This window comes from Leptopilina heterotoma, unplaced genomic scaffold (assembly GCF_015476425.1).
Source record: "Leptopilina heterotoma isolate Lh14 unplaced genomic scaffold, ASM1547642v1 Lhet_4, whole genome shotgun sequence".
Taxonomy (NCBI): Eukaryota; Metazoa; Arthropoda; class Insecta; order Hymenoptera; family Figitidae; genus Leptopilina; species Leptopilina heterotoma.
In genome coordinates this window covers 26,854-48,120 of record NW_025111063.1, presented here as the reverse complement: position 1 = coordinate 48,120, position 21,267 = coordinate 26,854, and the positions used below count along the sequence as shown (strand labels likewise).

Sequence of the window (21,267 nt, the reverse complement as noted above, 5' to 3'; positions counted from 1 at the left end):
CACCTGCTTCTTCGTTTCGACAAGATATTTGTTTTCATTTATTTTTTTTTCGAGCGAGAGAGAGGAAGAAAATATATCAAATATAACAGATGACTGACATTAAAAATTCAAGTGACAAAGAAAATTTTCAATTCAGTTTTTATTTTCATCTCACATAACCCTAATGCTTCATTTTATCATTCTTCCGAAGGTCGGGTACCATTAAAAAAAAGGAAGGAAAAAAAAGAATAAATAATCGATTATCTACCTAGCCACAATGAACACCTGGCGAAACCGACAGAACTTTTGTTATTTATTTCAAAATTCGTAGCAGCTTAAGAGTCTGCTTTTCTTTTTTAAATAAAACCTGATTGAATTACAAAGGAGGAAAGCATGAGATGCGTAAATTGACAAAAAGAACCACGTAAGTGTTTTTAATATTAATGCACTTATTTATTAACAAATAACAAATGACAAATTTTATCACAAACTTTTGGGAATTTGATTTATTTTTTGTCTGATTGGATGATGTATGTAATATTAGGTGTGAAGAAATTTTTGATATTAGATTAAATTGCACCGGGGTTAATAGTTTCAGATGATAAACAATAGTTTGAACAAATGAATGTGCGGTTTATTTTTAGATAACAAAACAATTAGCATAATTGATATATTATTTTTATTGTAAAATAACAATTAGCATAAATGTTATGTCCATCTGATTATATTAAAGATTCTGTTATAACGAGCCGCAATCTTAATTTATTATTCCATGCAATGTGACTATTTTAATGCTATTTAAATAATTTTATAACTTAATTTCTCACTAACATACTATTACTTTTCTATTCTGTATCACTAAAGAAACAATTAATTAATGCATTTTCTAATTTAATGTGGTGTTCATGAAGTTTGACAAAAAATAATCTATTTATTATTTCCGATGCTTTTTTTTGGAGAAAAAGGTTTCATTTCATAAAAAGATTTTATTTTTGAGGACAGCAGTTTAGTCTTTTTTTTCTATTTAAATTTCTCTCCTTTCCTTTTGCAGCTCTCTCAAGAAGAAAGTGAAATTACCACATGATGAGTTGCAAGGAATTGCAACTGACGAGAGGGAAAACACAAGTGTGCTGAAAAATTTGTCGCGAAAACCTCCATTATATTCAATTCGCAATGAATCGGAGAGTTGGGCTGAACAGAGTGGAGCAACGACACTCTCATGGCCAGAAGATATGGAAGAAGTGGCCACTAAACGTGTTACACAACAATGGGATGCTGTGGAGAGAACACTTTACGATGAGAATGAACAACTTCCACTTGGTCCATCATTCGACGAATGTCTTCAGTGGCAAAATCAATTGCCCCACTTGAGAATTGTTGGTAAAAATCATCAGAAAGAAACAGCAGAAGACGAATCTGCAGCAAGTAATAACGAATCATCTCTCAAGAGGAAGCAACAGTCTTTTGATTCTGAACTCAACGAGGAGGAAATTGCTTCTAATAATAATTTTCTCCTGGAGGTAAAATGCTTATTACAATTCGAATTTTAATGTTAATGCTGTTTTTAATCAAAATTCTAATGCTAGTGTTCATTTTAATACTGATTCTAATGCTAATTATGATTCGAATTTTCATACTTGTGCTACTTCTAATGTCAATTCTAATGCTAATGCTAATTTTAATGCTAATTCTAATGCTAACGCTAATTTTTATGCTGATTCTAATGCTAATTCTACTTTTAATGATAATGCTACTTTTAATGCCGATTCTGATGCTAATTCTACTTTTAATGCTAATGCTATTTTTAATGCTGATTCTGATGCAAATAATAGTTTCAATGGCAATGCTAATTTTAATGCTGATTCTAATCCTAATTCTACTTTTACTGCTAATTCTAATGATAAAAACAAATGCTAATTCTAATGCCAATGCTGATTCTAATGCTAATGTTAACGATAATAACAATAAAGATAATGATACTAAAAAAATAATAATACTAATGATAATGCAAATGATAATAATAATAATCTTAATAAAAATAAGAATAATGGTAACAATAACAAAAACAGGAATCAGAAGATTCAGGAACAGGAAGTAATAAACGAGCTCGAGAAGAAATTGTCGATGAATTAATGGAATATGTGAATTCAGCTCTAATTATTCGAGAGGACATTGAAGAGGAGAATATGTTGAGTCACGATTTAGAGGAACTCCTGACAATAACTCCAGCACCGACAAATAATTTTCGTAGTACACTCAGTTCACACAGACAAATTCATCATCGTGATGAAAATTTTCAAAAATCTGACTCTGATAGAGCTTCGGGTAAACAAAAAACCGAAACTGAATCAAAGGATTCGGAAAAATCATTTTGGTACGCAACAACAAAAAATTTAAATAATAATTGAAAAAAAATCACATTGTCGAAAAGAATTATTAACACTACTTATCAAAAATGAAAACTATTGCTCTAATTATAAAATCCCTAAAAATAGGGTCGAAAAACATTTCTTTTTCACCAAACCTCGAAAAAACAAAACAATTCTTCTAATATTGTGAATTATTTCAGGAATCGTCGAACTGCCATATCGGCAAGATATCCAACAGAGGAAACCGGTGACGAACCTCCAAATACACCTCAAGTATCAAGAAACAAAGCGGGTACAATATTTAATGAAAAAATTGTCGTCAGTCCAGTTCCATTTGTTCGTACAACGCGAGAAAGTTTTTGTACTTTAGAAACAGCTCCAATTCAAATTTTAGGACAATCAACGAGTACAACATGGAATCGAGGTAATGAAAAAAGTACAAAGAAAATAACAATGAAAATTTCTAAAGATAAACATAAAGAAGATATTTGATAATGAAAATAAAAAACTACTGTCGGGAGTAAATGAGAAATATTTTAATTTTAATTTCAGGAATAAACCGAAATGTTAATTCAGGACGAAGACAAACTTCGGGGAGAAAAACGAGTCTGATGCGAGGACCTCAAATTCATTCGGCTTGGCAGCCACCAGTTTGTCCTACAATATGGCCAAAAAATGTGAGACTTGCACCAATTGATTCTAGTCGACTGCCCAATAGTAAACAAAGGTAAATATTAATATTCAGTTGTAGTCGAATTTTAACTAAAATTAAGCGAAAAAGAAATAATGAACAAAAATCAAAGAAAAACATTTTAAAAATTAATAAATGAAACTAAAAGAAACTGAAACAAAGAAATAAACAAAACTACTACAAATAAATATTAAAACCAACAAATAAGTCGTGCTCCTAAGAGGCAAATAATTTTGAGGTTATGTTTGTATTATTTTTCTCTTAATTAAAAGTTTCTGCGCTCAATTTTAAACTAAAATCAATTTTTATTAATTACTTTAGATGTAAAGAAAATTTAAACATCAGTGGTTTTTATTCAGAGTTGATCCTCTTTGTGTATTTTCAATTAAAAAATTACAAACATAACCTACAATTTTTTTATTCTTTGGTACTTTTCTTCGAAACGGGTCTCAAATTATATTAGTGTTATTAGTGTTATACCAAAAAAAATTAATAAATAAAAGACACACAAAAATAAACTAAAATAAAAAATCACACAAAATAAATAATATAAATAGTAAAAACTAAAGTAAAACTATTCAAAAAAATATTAAAACAAGAAAATAAAATAAACTATTACAAAAAAAAATAAAACAAAAAATAAATAACATAAACTAATACAAAAAACTAAAACAAATGAATATAAAATAAACTAAAGCAAAAGAACCTTAAACAAAAATAAACGATACCTAATAAAAAACTACTAAAACAAATAATATAAATTAATACAACAAAAAATAAAATCTTAAATAAATTAATTCAAAAAGAACTAAAACAAAAAAAATAAAATAAACTAATAAAAAAAAACTAATACTAACAAATAAAATAAACTAATACAAAAAAGCTAAAGCAAATAATATAAATTAATATAAAAAAAATAAACTAAAACAAACAAATAAATGGAACAAAAACCAAAAAATAAAATAAATTGAAAAAACAAATAAACTAAAACAAAAATTGGAATTAAAAACTTTTTCTTTTGACAATAGAACAATATCAACTGCAACACCTCAACGTGGACGTGGTTCATTGAGTCCAATTCCCCAAACAACGCTGCCAATTTCTTTGCAAAAATCAAATACAAATCCAAAGGAACTTTTAGAAATACATGGTACACACATTCTTGGACAATCGCAAAAATATGACGACGAGCTCAAAACAACAAATTTTAATCAAACTCCAAAGCAAAAAAGTAGCGGAAGAAAAAAAGCTCGACATAAAATTGACAACGTATGATTTTTATATCAGGGAAATTTTTTTCTATTTCTCAAAAGTTCACATTTTTTGTTGTCACTTTGTTAAATTCACAAAATATCATTAAACTCTCTTAAAATTTAATTAGTGAAAATTTTACCAATAAAACTTTAGTAAAACAAAAAAAAGGAAATAAAAATTACTAAACAAAAAATTCTAATATTAGTAATAATGAAGTTAAAATATTTATATTTTATTATTACTATTATTATTATTCATATTATCAGTTGTAATATTAATAATATTATTATACTACTAGTTAAAATAATTATAGTAATAATAATATTATTATTTTATTATTAGTTACAATATTTTTCTAAAAATTAGTAAATGTTCTTACTAATGTGAATCACTGACTGAATTTTCACTAATTGAGATTTAAAGAGAATTTTTCAAAAAAAAAAAAAAAACTAATTCTTTAGCTATAAACAAAAAAGAATCACACAGTTTATTTTGTTCTGGACGAATAGAAAAAATTGTTTTCAAATCAAGTTTCGAATATTGAAAAAATAAATTCTTTTTTCTCTCGATAAAAAGTTCAAATAGCAAAAAGAAAAAAGAAAAATCTTGTGATCATTATAACAATCAAAAAAATACCTAACGCTTATCATAGGCAGTAAATGAAGCGATCTACTTTTAAATCGTATGTGATTTTAAAAATTTTATTATTTAAGGGGACCACAGTATAAATTAATATTGCATTGTTCTTTATAAAAAAGAAATCAAAACTACCTCACATCTCCCGTTAATATACATGTGTAATTAATCAATTTTTTCTTAACAAAAAAAAAAAGAAATATATTTTTATATAGCAAATCGTACATAATTGTAAATAAATAAATAAAAAAAAAATTAATACATATTTTGATGTAATATTCAATTTCCTAATTGTTTCGAAAATAATGGCGTTTAATTAATTGGAAAAAAAATTTACTTTAATTTATTTTTATAACTTTAATTAGGTGATTAATTAAAATTTTTTTGATTTAATAGAATTTTTCTGCGTAAGTATAATCAAACAAAATGATAGGCAAAAATTCCTATCATTATAATAATTGTTCTCAACTACAATTTTTTTTTCAAAAAAATAGAAATTTTGAAAAAAGAATTTTTTAATTAATAAAATTTCGATTAATTTGGAAAATTTATTAAATGGAAAAATGTTTGCTAATATTGAAACATTGTTTTAATAAATATGCTGAATAAAATTTCGAATCGGTATAGAAATTCGAGCTCAATTTAAAAATGTTGGTACAAAAAATAAAAATTCTGTCATGTAAAGAACTTGATAAATCAAATTTTTGAATCTATAGAAATTTTATATAAATAAAAATTCCTGTTAAATAACAAAATTCTTTCATCTAAAGAATCTGCTAATTAAAATTCCGATTGGATAATAATTTTATGAGAATAAAAATTCAGTGATTTCGAAAATTTTTGAGAATTTTTCCCCCACATAACTAATAATTTCTAAAAGGATAAAAAAAAACGCGCACGCGCTTTTTGTAGCGCGCGAACTCCATGAGAGGATCAAAGCTTACAGGAGAGAGAAAGATAGAGAATCTGCGTCTAAAAGCTCTTTGAAGCTTTCAGTTGGCATTGCGCGAGCATCAGAACAACGTATTTAAGACAGCTTCAAAGTGAAATAAATTCTATATAACGTCGCGAAAGATAAACTATTATTATTATTAATTATGTGAATTAAAAAATTAATAATTAACGAAATTTAAAAATTCTCCTTTTGCCAAAATACTTTTCGCATCAAGATAAAAAAAAAAATTTCGAAAAAAGTTGTGATTCAAATAGCAGTAAATAATTTTTATTTTTTAAATAGAAAAAAACGGTTTTTAATTTCGTCGCAATGAATTTTTTTCGAATTCTCAATTTTATCAATAAACTTGAATATTTATTTAAAAATTCTAATATAAGTAAATTTTAATCGAAATATTTAAATTAAATTCAAATCTGAATATTTAAATTAAAGTATAAATATAAATTTTAATTTAAATATTTAAATTGACATAAATTTAAATCTAAATTTTGAAATTAAAATCAATTGGAATCTAAATATTGAAATTAAAATAAATTTAAATCCAAATATTGAAATTAAAATAAATTTAAATCCAAATATTGAAATTAAAATAAATTTAAATCTAAATAATTAAATTGAAATAAATTTAATTTTAAATATTTAAATTAAAATAAATTCAAATATTTAAATAAAATTTAAATATTTGTTTAAAAAATAAGAATTGCTGGCCATATTTATTGAAATAAATAAATAATAAATTTTCCAAATTCTATAGTAGAAACTAAAAGAAAATAAAACTTTTAAATTCTTTTCATATAATTAACAAATAATTTTTTTAAATAAAAAAATTTGGCAACAAGAATTTTTTTCCCTCACAAAATGAAAAAAAAACTTGTTTAAATAGATAAACAATTTTTCTCTAATTCACGAGAAAGTTCTTTTTGAGAGTTCTTAAAACATTTTCTCAGCACGAAAAAGAAATCTCGAAGAATATAAGAGAAAAATTTCCCCAACTTTAAACTTTTTTATTATGCATTCAATTTTGAAAAATAAAAAAAAGATTTAGCTTCTTTCTTTCAAAGATTGTATTTTCTTATTTATTTTTTTATTTATTTAAAGAAGGGGTAAAAAAAATGCTTTTCTTAACTTGAAAATATTTCAAGGAAGAGGACATAACATCAATTTTGTCCGTGTGCTGAAATTGCTTTTGCAGCCCATAAAGCTTAGATATATATATATGTATGTATGTCTATATATACGTTTGCAACTCGGACTTGAATTTTTCTCATGTCAGTGCACTTTATGATCATAAAATTGTACGTATAGTTTGATGCTGCTTGGTTGATCAGTAGTCACCCTTTTCTCGATTCTATTGATTTTCTATATTCAAACATTCAACGTAATTATAATGGTGAGCCACGTGAATGATTTTGGCGCGACAAACAAGTCACCTGCACTACCTGAATACGCCAAACCAATCGAGGATCATTTGACGCTCTTCACCAGAATAATAGGCATTTGCACCGCAATCGGTTTGTATTTTTTCTTTAAAAATATTTTCAAAAGCAAAAAAAAAATAAATAAAATAAATAAATGCTCTTCAATTAATTAATTTGAAATTATTTGAAATTAGTTTACATTTAAATTGAATCTAAAAATTTAAATTTTAATTATTTGAGATTAATTTAAATTTAAATTGAAAATTTCAATTTAAATTATTTACGATTAATTTAAATTCAAATTGAATTTAAGAACTTCAATTTAAATTATTTACTATTAATTTAAATTCAAATTGGATTTAAAAGTATCATTTCAAATTATTTACAATTATTTTAAAAATTTCTTTCTAAATTATTTACAAATAATTTAAGTTAAAATTAAATTTTACTAAATTTAAATTCAAATTGAATTTAAAAATTTGAATTTAAATTATTTACTATTAATTTAAATTCAAATTAAATATAAAAATTTCAATTTAAAGTATTTACCATTCATTTAAATTTAAATTGAATAAAAAAATTTTCTTTCAAATTCTTTACAGTTACTTTAAAATTTTCAATATGAATTATTTACAATTAATTTAAGTTAAATTTAAAATATTAAATTCAAATTGTTTACAATTAATTAAAAATTTCAATTTAAATTGTTTGTACACTTAATTAAAAAAATTCAATTTATATTATTTATAAATTAATTTAATTTCAATTTAAATTTTACGAAAGTTAAATTTAAATTTAATTAAAAACTTTTAATTTGAATTGTTTACAAATAATTTAAGTTGAAATTGAATTTTACCAAATTTGAATTCTAATTATTTACAAGTAATTTAAAAATTCCAATTTAATTTACAATATTAATTTAAAAATTTTAATTTGAATTATTTACAATTAATTTAAGTACATACCAAAAATTAAGTTTTACTAATTTTAAATTTAAAGTATTTAAAACTATTTTAAATTCCGATTAAATTAAAAAAACTTTAAATATTTAAAATTAGTTCTACTTCAAATTAGTTTTAAAAATTCAAATTTTTCAAATTTAAATTCGAAAATTCGTTTAAATTTGAATTAAATTTATAAACATAAATTTAAATTGTGAGAAATAAATTTTTAAAACTGAATTAAAAAATTGCAACTCTCTCATTCCAAGTTCAAAAATATTGTCCTCCCGAAGTATTGAAAATCGATTTTTGATAATTATAATATTTGAATTGAAATAATTAAACTGTCGCTTACAGGTAAGTGGATTTTTTTTAAATATTTCTCTGCATAAGAAATTAGAAAAAATTCTCTTTTCTCGAAATTAATAATTATATGTCAAAGATGTCTATTTTAGTATAGAATTTAACTCCTCTCCCACCCTTCTTTTTCTCTTTCATCGCGTATAGTCAATTGGCCATTAAAATTTTTCCTGGCAACTTTCAAAGTTAAAAAAAAAAAATAAAGTTTTTAAATTGTATAAGGGAAAAAATCATTTTTTATATCGTGCAAAGAAAAAAAGAAAGGGGGAACATGAATCCGTGAAAGTTACACTGAAATATTATGAGTCTACCAACTGACATTTCCGAGTATATATTTGCTTTCAATGGATTCTACGTTGTGCTGACTTTGATCTTCATAAATCTCTCTATAAAGAAATCACATTGAAAAATTGTAACTGCCAAAAGAAAAGCGATATTTTCCATTTAGTCACGTTTTTATAAAGGAAAACGTGGAAGCCCCTTTTTTTTGATACACTATAATATATAACGTCATAAATTAAATGATTTTTATATATAGAAAAGTAAAAAAATTTATTTTTAGTATTCATATTTTTATAGTAATAAAAAATATATTTAATATTTTTTTTTATTTAGTATTTATAAATTTTTATTTTAATTTTTGTTTGTACCTATTACACTATAAAAAAATGTACATTTTCTCTTTAAATTGTAAAACACTTTTGTAAAATAAAATACATTTTTCTTCCGATTTCCGGAGAGAAAATATTTATTTTCTCTCCGTTGTTGTAATTTTAAAATAATTTTCTCTAATAACGAAAAATTCATTGAATTCAATAAAAATGGAAAACTGTTATTCAATATATTTGAACTAAATTTTGAAATATGAAGAAAAATTATTTTTTTTCAATATTAAAAAAATTTAATGTAATTTTCATACACGTGTAGAAATTGAAATTGAAATTAATTATAATTTTTTCTGTAAAAATGAACTTTTTCATTTTTTTTTTTTTTTTTTTTTTTTTTTTTTTTGAATGAAAAGAATTGCAATATATAATCAAGCGCGAGTGTGAGCCAAAAGTTCCACGTTTTCAAATTTAAACGCTTCTCAAACTATAAAATCGAATTAATTCGTATGCTCTCGGTGGAATTGCAAATATCATTTAAATATATTCACCCAAAATTGAAGGACATATATGCTATATATCTATATATGTATTGTAAAATTAAAATAACGTGATTTTCAAATTTTCTACATTTAATGAAACAATTATATTGTAACCCAGGCGAGAACTGACGCTGGATTCAGGCTTTACGGAACCTTCGTTGAGGCTTGGTCAACATTGATCAAGCCTTGGTGGGACGGCGGAACGAAGGTTGCTTCTAGCTATAATGTAACACTTATTTAAGACTGACGCTCCAGTCTTTGTTGTAGATTGGCGTTCAATGTTCAATCAATGCTGCGGAACCCTATAATGCAGGACTGAAACAAGGCTGCTTCCACTGTTCCCAAATTTACGCGTCTCTCGCGCTCATTCAATATAATATGGATATATGAATTGTATATAATAATAATAATAGTAATAATTATAATTATAATAGTAATGAATATTATTGTTATTATTTTTATTCATATTATATGCGTTTGTTAATTTAATGGCATTAAGTTACTATTATAATAATTATATTATTATCATATAAATAATTTATATTACTAACAATAAATGTCATTTGAAATAGTAATATTAAAAAAATAATTTTAGTAAGAGAAAACAATTTTTCTGTTAATCGGTACATTTTTTTCTCGATTTTTCAGCAGACTTTTTAATATTATTTACAAACATATTCACATTTTTTATTCACAACACAACACACAATTTTATTATTAGATATAACGCTTAAAACAAAGAATGAAAAATATTCGCTCGCATGTGGGATCGAACTCACGCACCCCGCCCCTAACGCATACCGGAAGTCCTAAACGCACGCATTTAAACCGCTCGGCCACAGAAGGCTGGAAGGCACCTCGCCTAATCTACTATTTCAATGCCAGCGCCGTATATTCTGTATATACGGCGCGTCACTCAATATTTGTTCAGCATGGGACACCAATGTTCGTCCCATGTTCGATTCAAGACTCGGTCAATCTTGATACAATATTCACTTTCTTTATTACCGTGTGCACTGAACAATATTAAATATCAATATTTATAAATTATTTATTATTAAAATATTTTTTATGATAATTTTATAAGTTAAATTATATATATTATTTTTTTTCTTGTACAGTGTCAAATTATTATTTTCAAAGTTTAAGAGTTTCGTTTATCTGAAAAATTATTAGTGAAAAAAATGTTCATTAGGTAGTAATAAATATTTATGCTTAGTAGTTTTACACTAGGATTAACTGTTTAGTAAATATTATCAAAAAACTATTTTTTGTCAAACGCGCGCGACTAAACACAAATAACCTTGAAACTCCAGCATTACCAACTCAACACATACGTTAAACTCTTGAGTTGGCAATGCTAAAGTCTCAAGGTTATTTGTGTTTAATCGCACGCGTTTGACAAAAATAGTTTTTTGATAATACATATTTACTAAACAGTTAATCCTAGTGTAAAACTACTAGGCATAAATATTTATTACACCCTAATAAACATTTTTTTCACTAAAAATTTTTCAGACAAACGAAACTCTTGAACTTTGAATACAATTATTTGACACTGTGCAAGAAAAAAATAATAATGTATAATTTAACTTTATTTATATAAATCTTATATAATTAATAATAATAATTATTATAATAATAATAATAATAATAATAATATTTAATATTTATTTTTAATTTAATATTTTTTTATAATAATAATAATAATCATTATTATTAATAAATTAATAATTAATATAAATATTATACACTAAATAAATATTAATATTTATTTACCAATTGATATCTTGATAATAATAATTAATAATAATTTTTAAATAGTATACAAAATTATCATAAAAAATATTTTAATATTAATTAATTTATAAATTATAAATATTTATATTTAATATTTTTAAGTGCACACGTCAATAAATAAACTGTCAAGATTGATTCAGGCTTGAATTAAGATCAGATGTTCGAGCTTCACTCACGAAGATTGACCGAGTCTTGAATCGAGCATGGAACGAACATTGGTGTCCAATGCTGAATCAACATTGAGTGACAGTGGTATAAAGACTGCTTCAACACTGGGTTACCCAGGCTGGGCGTTCAAGGCTCAATAAATCTTCAATCCATCGTCAGCATTGGTCTTTCGCGCCTGGGAATTTTTCGCACGACTACTATAAATTTTATTTTATATATAATATATCTATATGTATAACTAAACTTTCCTCTTAAAGCCGTCTGACCCGAAATTGACCCTAACTACTTAATCTCATGACTTCTAAACTAATTGTAAGTTGATGGACAACCGCTCCATCTGCATCAAATAAACTTCTGAATAAAATTATATATTCTCGAATTTATAAATAAATTTAGTGACATATTAACATTCGCATTCGACAAATAATAATAATAATAATAATAATAATAATAATAATAATAATAATAATAAAAATAATTATATTAATACAACTACTACTGTAACTTAATAATAAAATAATAATTATAATTAATTTAAATTAATTTATGTATAAACATATTAACATTTGTCCGTTACAATTCGCATATAACAAATAAAAATTATAATTATAATAAAAATAATAAAATGATAATAACAATAAAATAATATTTACGAAAAATTTATAAGCATATTAACATTTATTTATATTGTTCAGAAACTCATTCTTTCCTTTTGGAAAAAGAACATTACATATTCTATTCTATTTGTCAATTACAAATTTTAATTGAAAATGAAATTGAAACTTTTTAAATTTTTAGAAAATAAAGGAAAAAATTTTAATAAAAAAAATGTTCTGTTACATTTATTTACGAATTTCTTTAACTGTAAAATTATTCGAAAACATCAATAACTTCTATTTTAAATAAATATTTAAACAATATTATCTTTCCATGGGAATTAAGAATTTCAAAAATTTCAAATTCAAATCTTTTTAAATTTTTTCTTTTTTTTTTAACTGTTTCAAAATTATTTTCATAATTTCAAATCAATTATTATTTTCTACAATTTTTAATTATTTTTTAAGAAAATAATTGAATTCTTTAAAAAAAATTTTATTATTTATAAAAATAATTGAATTATTGCAAAGGAGTTTATAAAAAATATGAGAAAATTGTTAATTGTTAAAAAATTATAATTCAGAAATAGGAAATATACCCGTTTTATGCATAATTTATATTTCTCAATAACAATATTGTTCAAGGAAAAGGAAAATAAACATTACAAATTCTTTTCTATTTGTCAATTACAAATTTTAATTGAAAATGAAATTGAAACTTTTTAAATTTTTAGAAAATAAAGGAAAAAATTTTAATAAAAAAAATGTTTATATTTGAAGAGTATTATTACAGTAACTTTTTTAAAATTATTTTCATCATTTCAAATCAATGATTATTTTCTATAATTTTTATTTATTTTTTATGAAAATAATTGAATTCCTTAAAAAAAAAAGTATTATTTATAAAAATAATTTAATTATTGTGGGGAATTTATAAAAAATTTGTAAATAATTGAATTCCTGAGAAATTTTTATTATTTATGAAAATAATTAATTGTTTGCGTACTATTTTTGGGAATTTGAAATTGATTTTTGAAAATAATTGAACTTTGGGGAAGAATTTTGTTATTTATAAAAATAATTGGGATTTTGATGAGAATTTTTTTGAAATTTGAAAGATAATTGAATTTTATGAGAAGAATTTTATCACTCGTGAAAATAATTGAATTTCTGCAATTATTTGTAATTTTTCCAAAATTGGATTTTTTTAGTGTTTTCAACAAAAATTTGAATTACAAATTTTTAAATTCTATTATTTTTAAAATTGCTAATTTTATCCTAAAAAGTTAGCCGCTCGATTTAGCGCGCGAATTGTTTCTAGTTTTTAATATAATTTAAAACTAATAGGTTTTTAATATTTTCATTTAAAAAATAATAGTGTTATCTTTTAACTATATAATTATTCATACTAAATACTCATACAAAAAAATATGACTAATAAAAGTGACGATAAAAAATAAAAAAAATATTATTTCTTTCAAATTGAAAATATATTTTAATATTCAGAAAAATTGCATATATGCTCCTTTTATTTGCAAATTTTTATCGTCGCAATTACGTTCATACAATGAGAGAGAATAAAAGGAAGGCGAAAAAAAAGCTTTAAACTGTCGCTAGATTTTTGAAATTGACATTTTCTCATTTAACAAACAGTCAATCAAGAAGCTTCTCCGATCGAATGACCGCAATTTACACTTGTTATGCAATGTGTGCACAAGGCATGTGCTTTGAATATTGCTCATTTCATCATCACCATACCTATATCAAAGTATATGTAAACATCAATTCAGAATTTCATTTTCAATGAATTTTAGATATACACTCAAGACTCTCTCTCTCTCTCTCTCTCTCTCTCTCTCTCTCTCTCTCTCGCTTTCTGTTGAATTTGTTACAAAACGTGACTAGTAATTTAAATATTTTTAGCTCCTCTAAATCTGAATATTATGTCTAGCGAAAAGTCCTCTACACTATATATATGCACTTTAAATTATATAGTAAAAAGTTGCAGATAATTTTTAAGTAATTTTCTACATTGAACTTTTTGGTAAAAAAAGAAAAGATGAAAAAAAAAATTAAAACTAGTGAATGAAATTATTGGAAGATAGAGATAGGAAAAAAATTTGAAGTAATATTTTCATTTTACTATTTCGTAATTACATTTTAAATATAAACTTAAATTTTTCTAAGCCTGAAAAAAATTTTACTATTTTTTTCTCAAAGTTTACATCCTAAATAGCGAAGTTTAATTGCGAAATAATAAAATTTACTTACGAAATAGTCAAATCTACTTTGGAAATAGTAAAATCTACTTACGGTATAGTAAAATTTACTATTTAAATAGTAGAATTTTCCTACCTAATAATAAAATTTCCTTCGAAAATACTATAATTTTCCTACCTCATAATAAAATTTCCTGCAGAAATATTAGAATTTTTTTTCGAAATAGTAAAATTTAATTAAGAAGTACTAGAATTTTTTACGAAATTGTAAAATCTACTTTGTAAATAGTACAATTTTTTTATGAAATAGTAAAATTTACTTCAAAAGTACTAGAATTTTTTTTGCGAAATAGTAAATTTTACTTTCGGTAGAGAAAAGTTTACTTTGGAAATAGTCGAATTTGTTCACGAAATAAAAAAGTTTATTAACGAAATCGTAAATGTTACTTAAGAAATACTAGAATTTTATACGAAATTGTAAATCTACTTTGTAAATAGTACAACTTTTTTAAGAAATAGTAGAAATTGCTTTCGGTATAATAAAATTTACTTACGAAACGCTAAAATTTACTTTCGGTATAGTAAAGTTTACTTTGGAAATAGTAGAATTTGTTTACGAAATAATAAACTTTTTTGACGAAATTGTAAAATTTACTTCGGATATACTAGAATTTTTTTAACGAGATAGTAAAATTGACTAACCAAATAGTAAAATTTCCTACTTCGGAAATAGTTAAAATTTGTCAGAAATACTTTTAAGAGACAGATTAGATTTTACTACATCCAAGTATTAAAAATTACATTATACATTTTGTTCGTGTACTACAAACTTGAATTAATTTTTTCAATATCAAAACTTAACAATTATAAAAATCAATGACCAAAATTTTATTTACTTTTCTTTTCAATCAAAGAGAACAAAAAAAATATATTTCTATTTTAAGCCACTATATGGCTCACTAGAAAAATATTAATCAAAGTTTTTTTATATGTAAAAAAATCAAAAATGTAATATTAGATTTCGTTTGTCAATAACGAATTCTTTTCTTGATTAAAATTTTTTCTATATATATTTCCATTTATTGCGGAACTTGAAATGAAATTACATTTTATTCAAAAAAAAAAAAAAACACTGTTCTTTTTTTTATTACAAAAAAAGATTTTTCGTTTGCAAAAATAAAAATTTTAGTTTATAATATGTATATAAATGTTAAAAATAAAATTATTTGAATCTTTATCAGAAAACAAGCAATCATTTTTAATTTTAATTAATTTTAATTAATAAACAATAAAAATTTCTCAGGAATTCAATTATTTACAAATTTTTTATAAATTTTTCCGCAATAATTCAATTATTTGTATAAATAATAAAAATTTTTTTAAGGCATTCAATTATTTTCATAAAAAATAATTAAAAATTGTAGAAAATAATAATTGATTTGAAATGATGAAAATAATTTTGAAAAAGTTACTGTAATAATATTCTTCAAATATAAAACAATGATTTTATCACTGGGTTATCTTTAATTATTAAAAAACATGAAGAAATCGATCACTCCGAGTCGAAGACTCGGAGCAATCGCTATCTTTATGTTTTATAAAAATATTCTTATAAGTTAATGAATTTAAAAAGATTTGAATTTGAAATTTTGGAAATTCTTAATTCCTATGGAAAAATAATATTAAATAAATATTTATTTAAAAAAAAAGTTATTGATGTTTTTGAATAATTTTACAATTAAAGAAATTCGTAAATAAATGTAACAGAACATTTTTTGGAGTAAAATTTTTTCCTTGATTTTCTAAAAATTTAAAAAGTCCTAATTATTCAGATTTTGAAGCAAATACCATTTAATTGACTCCAATAAATATTATTTGATTCAATTAAATATTTAATTGACAATAGTCAAGTAATCGGTTATTTGAATCAAATAAATTTTTTTCCAGTGTATTATTGTGTTAAATTTTTAGGAGAGGGCCCCAAGGTGGTCAGGGCCCTAAGGTGGTCACCCTAAGAAAATTGTTGTATATTAGTTAGTATCTTCAAATGTTTTTTGTTATTGTTATTATTTGAGAAGACAAAGATTTTAGTAAAGTTTTGAGGTAAATAGTCGTATGAGTCTCTTTGTAACGTGAACGTCGTAAAATTTCTGTTTTTAAATGATCGAGAAATTTTTTTCTCAGGGTGTTAAAATCATCGAAATTAACCATTTTAAATTAGTAAAAATCGTTATAATTATCTTTATATATCGTACAATAGTATTCCAAATGAATATAATTAATATTGTGCTTTAAAAAATTTTTTCATTAACGTTTAAAAAATTGTGTCTTGGCCCTACACTGAAAAAAAAGTGTTGTTGAATCAAATATCTCCATGCTATTGAATTCCCCGTCATTGATTCAATGACACATTTATTAATCGAAAAGTATATTGCTTAAAATGAAAAAATGAAACTGTTTAAATTAAAAGTACGGTACTGTAGAATTAATGATATTGTGCAAATTGTTTCTGTAGTTCATCTATACATAGCAACAGAATAATTTATTGCTTCTTTGACATTATTCATTTGAAGCATCTAATAGATAAATTTGAAAAAAATGCATGTAAATTTAAATCAAATGAAAAATTGTTTGCTCTAAAGAAGCGCGCTCTGAAAACGAAAGCATATGCTTTCGTTTCAATGAGTGGTGCTATTGCGGACTGCCTATAGCATATGCTATAAAAATAAGAACACTATGTTTTGAGACATTGACAGGTACTAAATTTATTGAAATACTTACCCACATATATTTATATGTTTATTAAACCTGTCGTTTTTGAGATTCCAATATAAAAAAGTATTATTTAAATTCTTTTAATTAATTAATGACTAGTTAAATATAAATTCCCTATATAAATTCCCTTATATACGCGAAAAATCTCGAGCACGGTATTTAACCACAAAGTAAGTGCCCAACGTTGAGAAGCGGATGTATTACATTGCAGCGCGGCGGTTCTCGTCTATCACGGAAGTTAAGCGTCGTTGGTCGCGGTTACTAAATGGATGGGTGACCGCTTGGGAATAGCCGTATTTTTCTGACTAAAAAAGATAAGTGTGTTTGAATGTGTATGTGTGTGTGTGTGTGTGTGTTTAGCCGTTGGAAAAAATGAAAATAATAATAAAGATGTATATGTTAGTGTGAAAAATTGAAAAAAAGATGTGTATAAAAAGTGTTGTGTTAAAGGTGTGAGAATTAATTATAGTATATAAAAAACATGTGAACAAAAATTCCCTTTTTTCAATTTATCGTTGGTATATATTTAACCACATAAAAGAATTGAATTAACAGTATGGTGTTATTCAATCGATAGCAACAACTAAAAAAATTAAGAGTACAAATTTTTGAATCATAAAAATGATGCTTTTAAATTTAAAAGTTATAGTCATTGACTCAAAAGCATATACTGTTAAATTAAAAAATTTTGTTTATTCATTCAAAAGGATTCACCTTCGAATTAACATAGTATGCTGTCAATTTAAGAAATATGCTTTTGTTTCAAAGAAAGTGATACTATCGAATCATTAGAATCGGTGCTTTCAAAACAACAGCATATACGTTAGGCAGCCCGTTATGACACTATTCAATGAATCAAACCCATATGTCATTGATTCAACAGCATTTTTTTCTCCGTGTAAGGTGGACACTTTTTTGGCCACAAGGTGGTCACTTTTGATTTTTTATGAAAATGTGTTTATACGCTATCTTTATCAACATTTATCACTGTGAATGTGAATTTTATCAATTTTTAAGTTTTATGATGAATAATAATGAAATAGAATTATTTTCAAAATTTTACCTGACTAATACATACACAAAAAGTATCATTTTTGACGAAAGGACAGAGTGCAAAAAAAATATGTAATATGTTTCTGTGATCCTGAAAAACAATTAATATTAAATAAACAACTTAATAGTACGTTTTTTTACATTTTTTTAAAACTTTTTTAGTGAATTTTTGTATGGTGACCACCTTGGGGCCACTTTTTTAAAAGTCGAATTTTCAACTTTTTTTAAAAAGTGCCATAACTTTTTTTTTATTAATGAAATAAAAAAAACTTTATGATAGGAAGTTAGGTAATAAGATAAAGTTTCAAACGCCGTATTATTGACCTTTATATATAATTCCATTTGAAATCTACAGTCGTTCAAAAGATGGGTGACCACCTTAGGGCCCTCTCCCCTATTATTTTTAATAATTTAAATGTATTATTTTTAATTTACTGTCCCTGAGTTTAATAACCATTCTATTTGCTTCAAGTAAATTCTATTTAATTTGAAATAACATTTCTATTTGACTCAAAGAAATATTTTATTCAATTTAAATAAAAATTGTATTTGAGCGAAAAGATATTTTATTTCTACCAAAATTAAATTTCCTATTTGAAATAAATATAAATAGATTATTGTTTGACGTTCTACAAAAACAAATGTACACATATTATACACTTTTATTTAATTTAATTAAATTTTATTTTATCTAAATAAAATATTTTTCTGAATATTTTAGTTTCTGAATTTTTATTTTCTTCTGAATATTCAGAACAAAAAAAAAAAAAAAGAAAAAAAAAAAGAAAATAAGGTTATTTCTCCCTATATTTACAGTGTTTAACTGAGTTCGAATAATGTAATATGCACAATAACATTTAGATATTTATTTACAGTAAAAGAGAGTTGATACATAAAAATGCAAATACAAGAGAAGAATCTATAATAATGCTGAAGGAGGGAAAAAAAAAAAATTCTCTTCTAGTAGGAGAAAGGGTCTCTCACTTATTTACAGAACACACAGTAAACCGCCCCACTGAGTCGAATGACAATGCACGATCTGCTTAAGTAATGCGCGGGAAAAAGAGGTCGATAGTATATAAGTTTACTTTATCCGAGAGAATTACTCCAAGTGTATTGGTTTACAATGTATATATATATTTACGAAAAGAACACAGTCGGAAAATAGTAAGTGGATACAATAAATAAATCGCTATAATAGATGAGGAAAAAAAAGTTTCTCTACACCATCTCTTTTCTCTCCTTCAAAAAATTCTAACATTTCAAACATATAAAAAGACCTATGTAGACCATTTCGTTTGATTAAGCGTACCAATCTGCGAAAAACGTCATGTTTTTCCCTTTTTGATATAAGAAATAACTAAGACAATATATTAATCCTAATCTTTCGATATTTCAAGCATATAGAAGAAAAAAATGACTTTCCTATAATTTCTTATATGTACCTACAATATAATTTATCGCGTACAACATATAAATTCCCTCGCCACGTGAGAAGTTTTTTCTAAATCCTCAAAAACACTACTGCCGTGAATCATATTAAATTTCATATTCGAATTTGTCCACATGCAAGAAAGCCAAAAAATTTAGGACACATAAATTAATATTCATCTCTAAAATTTGCAAAAGTTCCAGTAATTTAAATACCTATTTAATTTAATTTAATTTAATTTAATTTTGCATTTTACATTTTACATTTTACATTTTTATAATGTTTAATTAATTTTATTATTATAAAAATATCTTATCATTATTATTTCCGCTCGGGCTGTAATTAATATAACAATAATTTTATTCATAATATTGAAATAAACGTAATATTCAAATTATTATTATTATGCAAATTACAAAATTTTTCTTTTTTTTTGAAATATAAACCAGATTGTAAACTTTCATTTCAATTTTAAATAATTTCAGATTCAAAAATTAAAAAAAAAATACATTTATTAACTAATTAAATAATTAGTACTATTCATTATTTTCAAAATTTGTGATAAAAATTTGTTTAAAGAATTCAATAATATTTACAAATTTTAATAAAATTCTTCAATGCAATTCGATTTTTTTAAAAATTTTAATAAAATTTTACGCAAAAAAATTTAATTATTTTCAACAAATTTTCAATTCTTCGAAAAAATTAAATTTTAATAAATTACTTTCCAAGAAATCAATTATTTTCATAAATAAATAAAATTCTTCGCAAAAATTCAATTTCAATGCACTTTTAATAAAATTTCCCCAAAGAATTTAAATATTTTAAAAAATTTTAATAAAATTCTTGTAAGAATTCAATAATTTATAAATTACATTTCCACAAGTTTCAATAAAATTCTTCGCAGAAATTCAATTATTTTCAAATATTATTTTATTAAAAAAATTCTCTGCAAGAATGAAATTGTTTCTGATTTAAAATTATGAAAGTTACAAAAATTAAAAATATTTTTCTAAATGAAAATATTTTATTTCTGCATTTTTTTCCATTGGCAAGAATTAAATTATTTCTGATTAATTTATTTTAAATTATAAAAGTTCTATAAAACATTCTTTTTAAACAAAAATTTTTAATTAAAAAATAAGTCACTTATTAAGCTAAAATTATTTTGGAAAATTAAATAATTTTAAAAACTTTCCATGCAAACAATATATAAAATCACAAAACTTATTCTGTAATTCTGAATTAGTGAAAATTGGATCTAATCAGAGCATGTTCGAAAACATCAATAATTTTTTTTTTTTGAATAAATATTTAATCAATATTATTTTTCCATAGGAATTAAGAATTTCAAAAATTTCAAATTCAAATATTTTTAAATTCAATAAGAATATTTTTATAAAACATAAAGATAGCGATTGCTCCGAGTCTTCGACTCAGAGTGATCGATTTCTTCATGTTTTATAAAAATTAA

At 23.5% G+C, this 21,267-nt stretch overlaps 1 protein-coding gene across 1 annotated transcript; it reads left to right on the top strand.

Annotated features, from left to right (window-relative positions):
• Positions 1–2: 2 nt before the first annotated feature.
• LOC122506225 lies at positions 3–4,495 on the top strand. Its single transcript, XM_043618291.1, has 6 exons — positions 3–403; positions 1,031–1,499; positions 2,049–2,353; positions 2,549–2,772; positions 2,901–3,075; positions 4,068–4,495. The coding sequence occupies exons 1-6, from the start codon at positions 378–380 to the stop codon at positions 4,312–4,314; spliced, it is 1,446 nt and encodes a 481-aa protein (XP_043474226.1). The 5' UTR covers positions 3–377; the 3' UTR covers positions 4,315–4,495.
• The last annotated feature ends 16,772 nt before the right edge of the window (positions 4,496–21,267 follow it).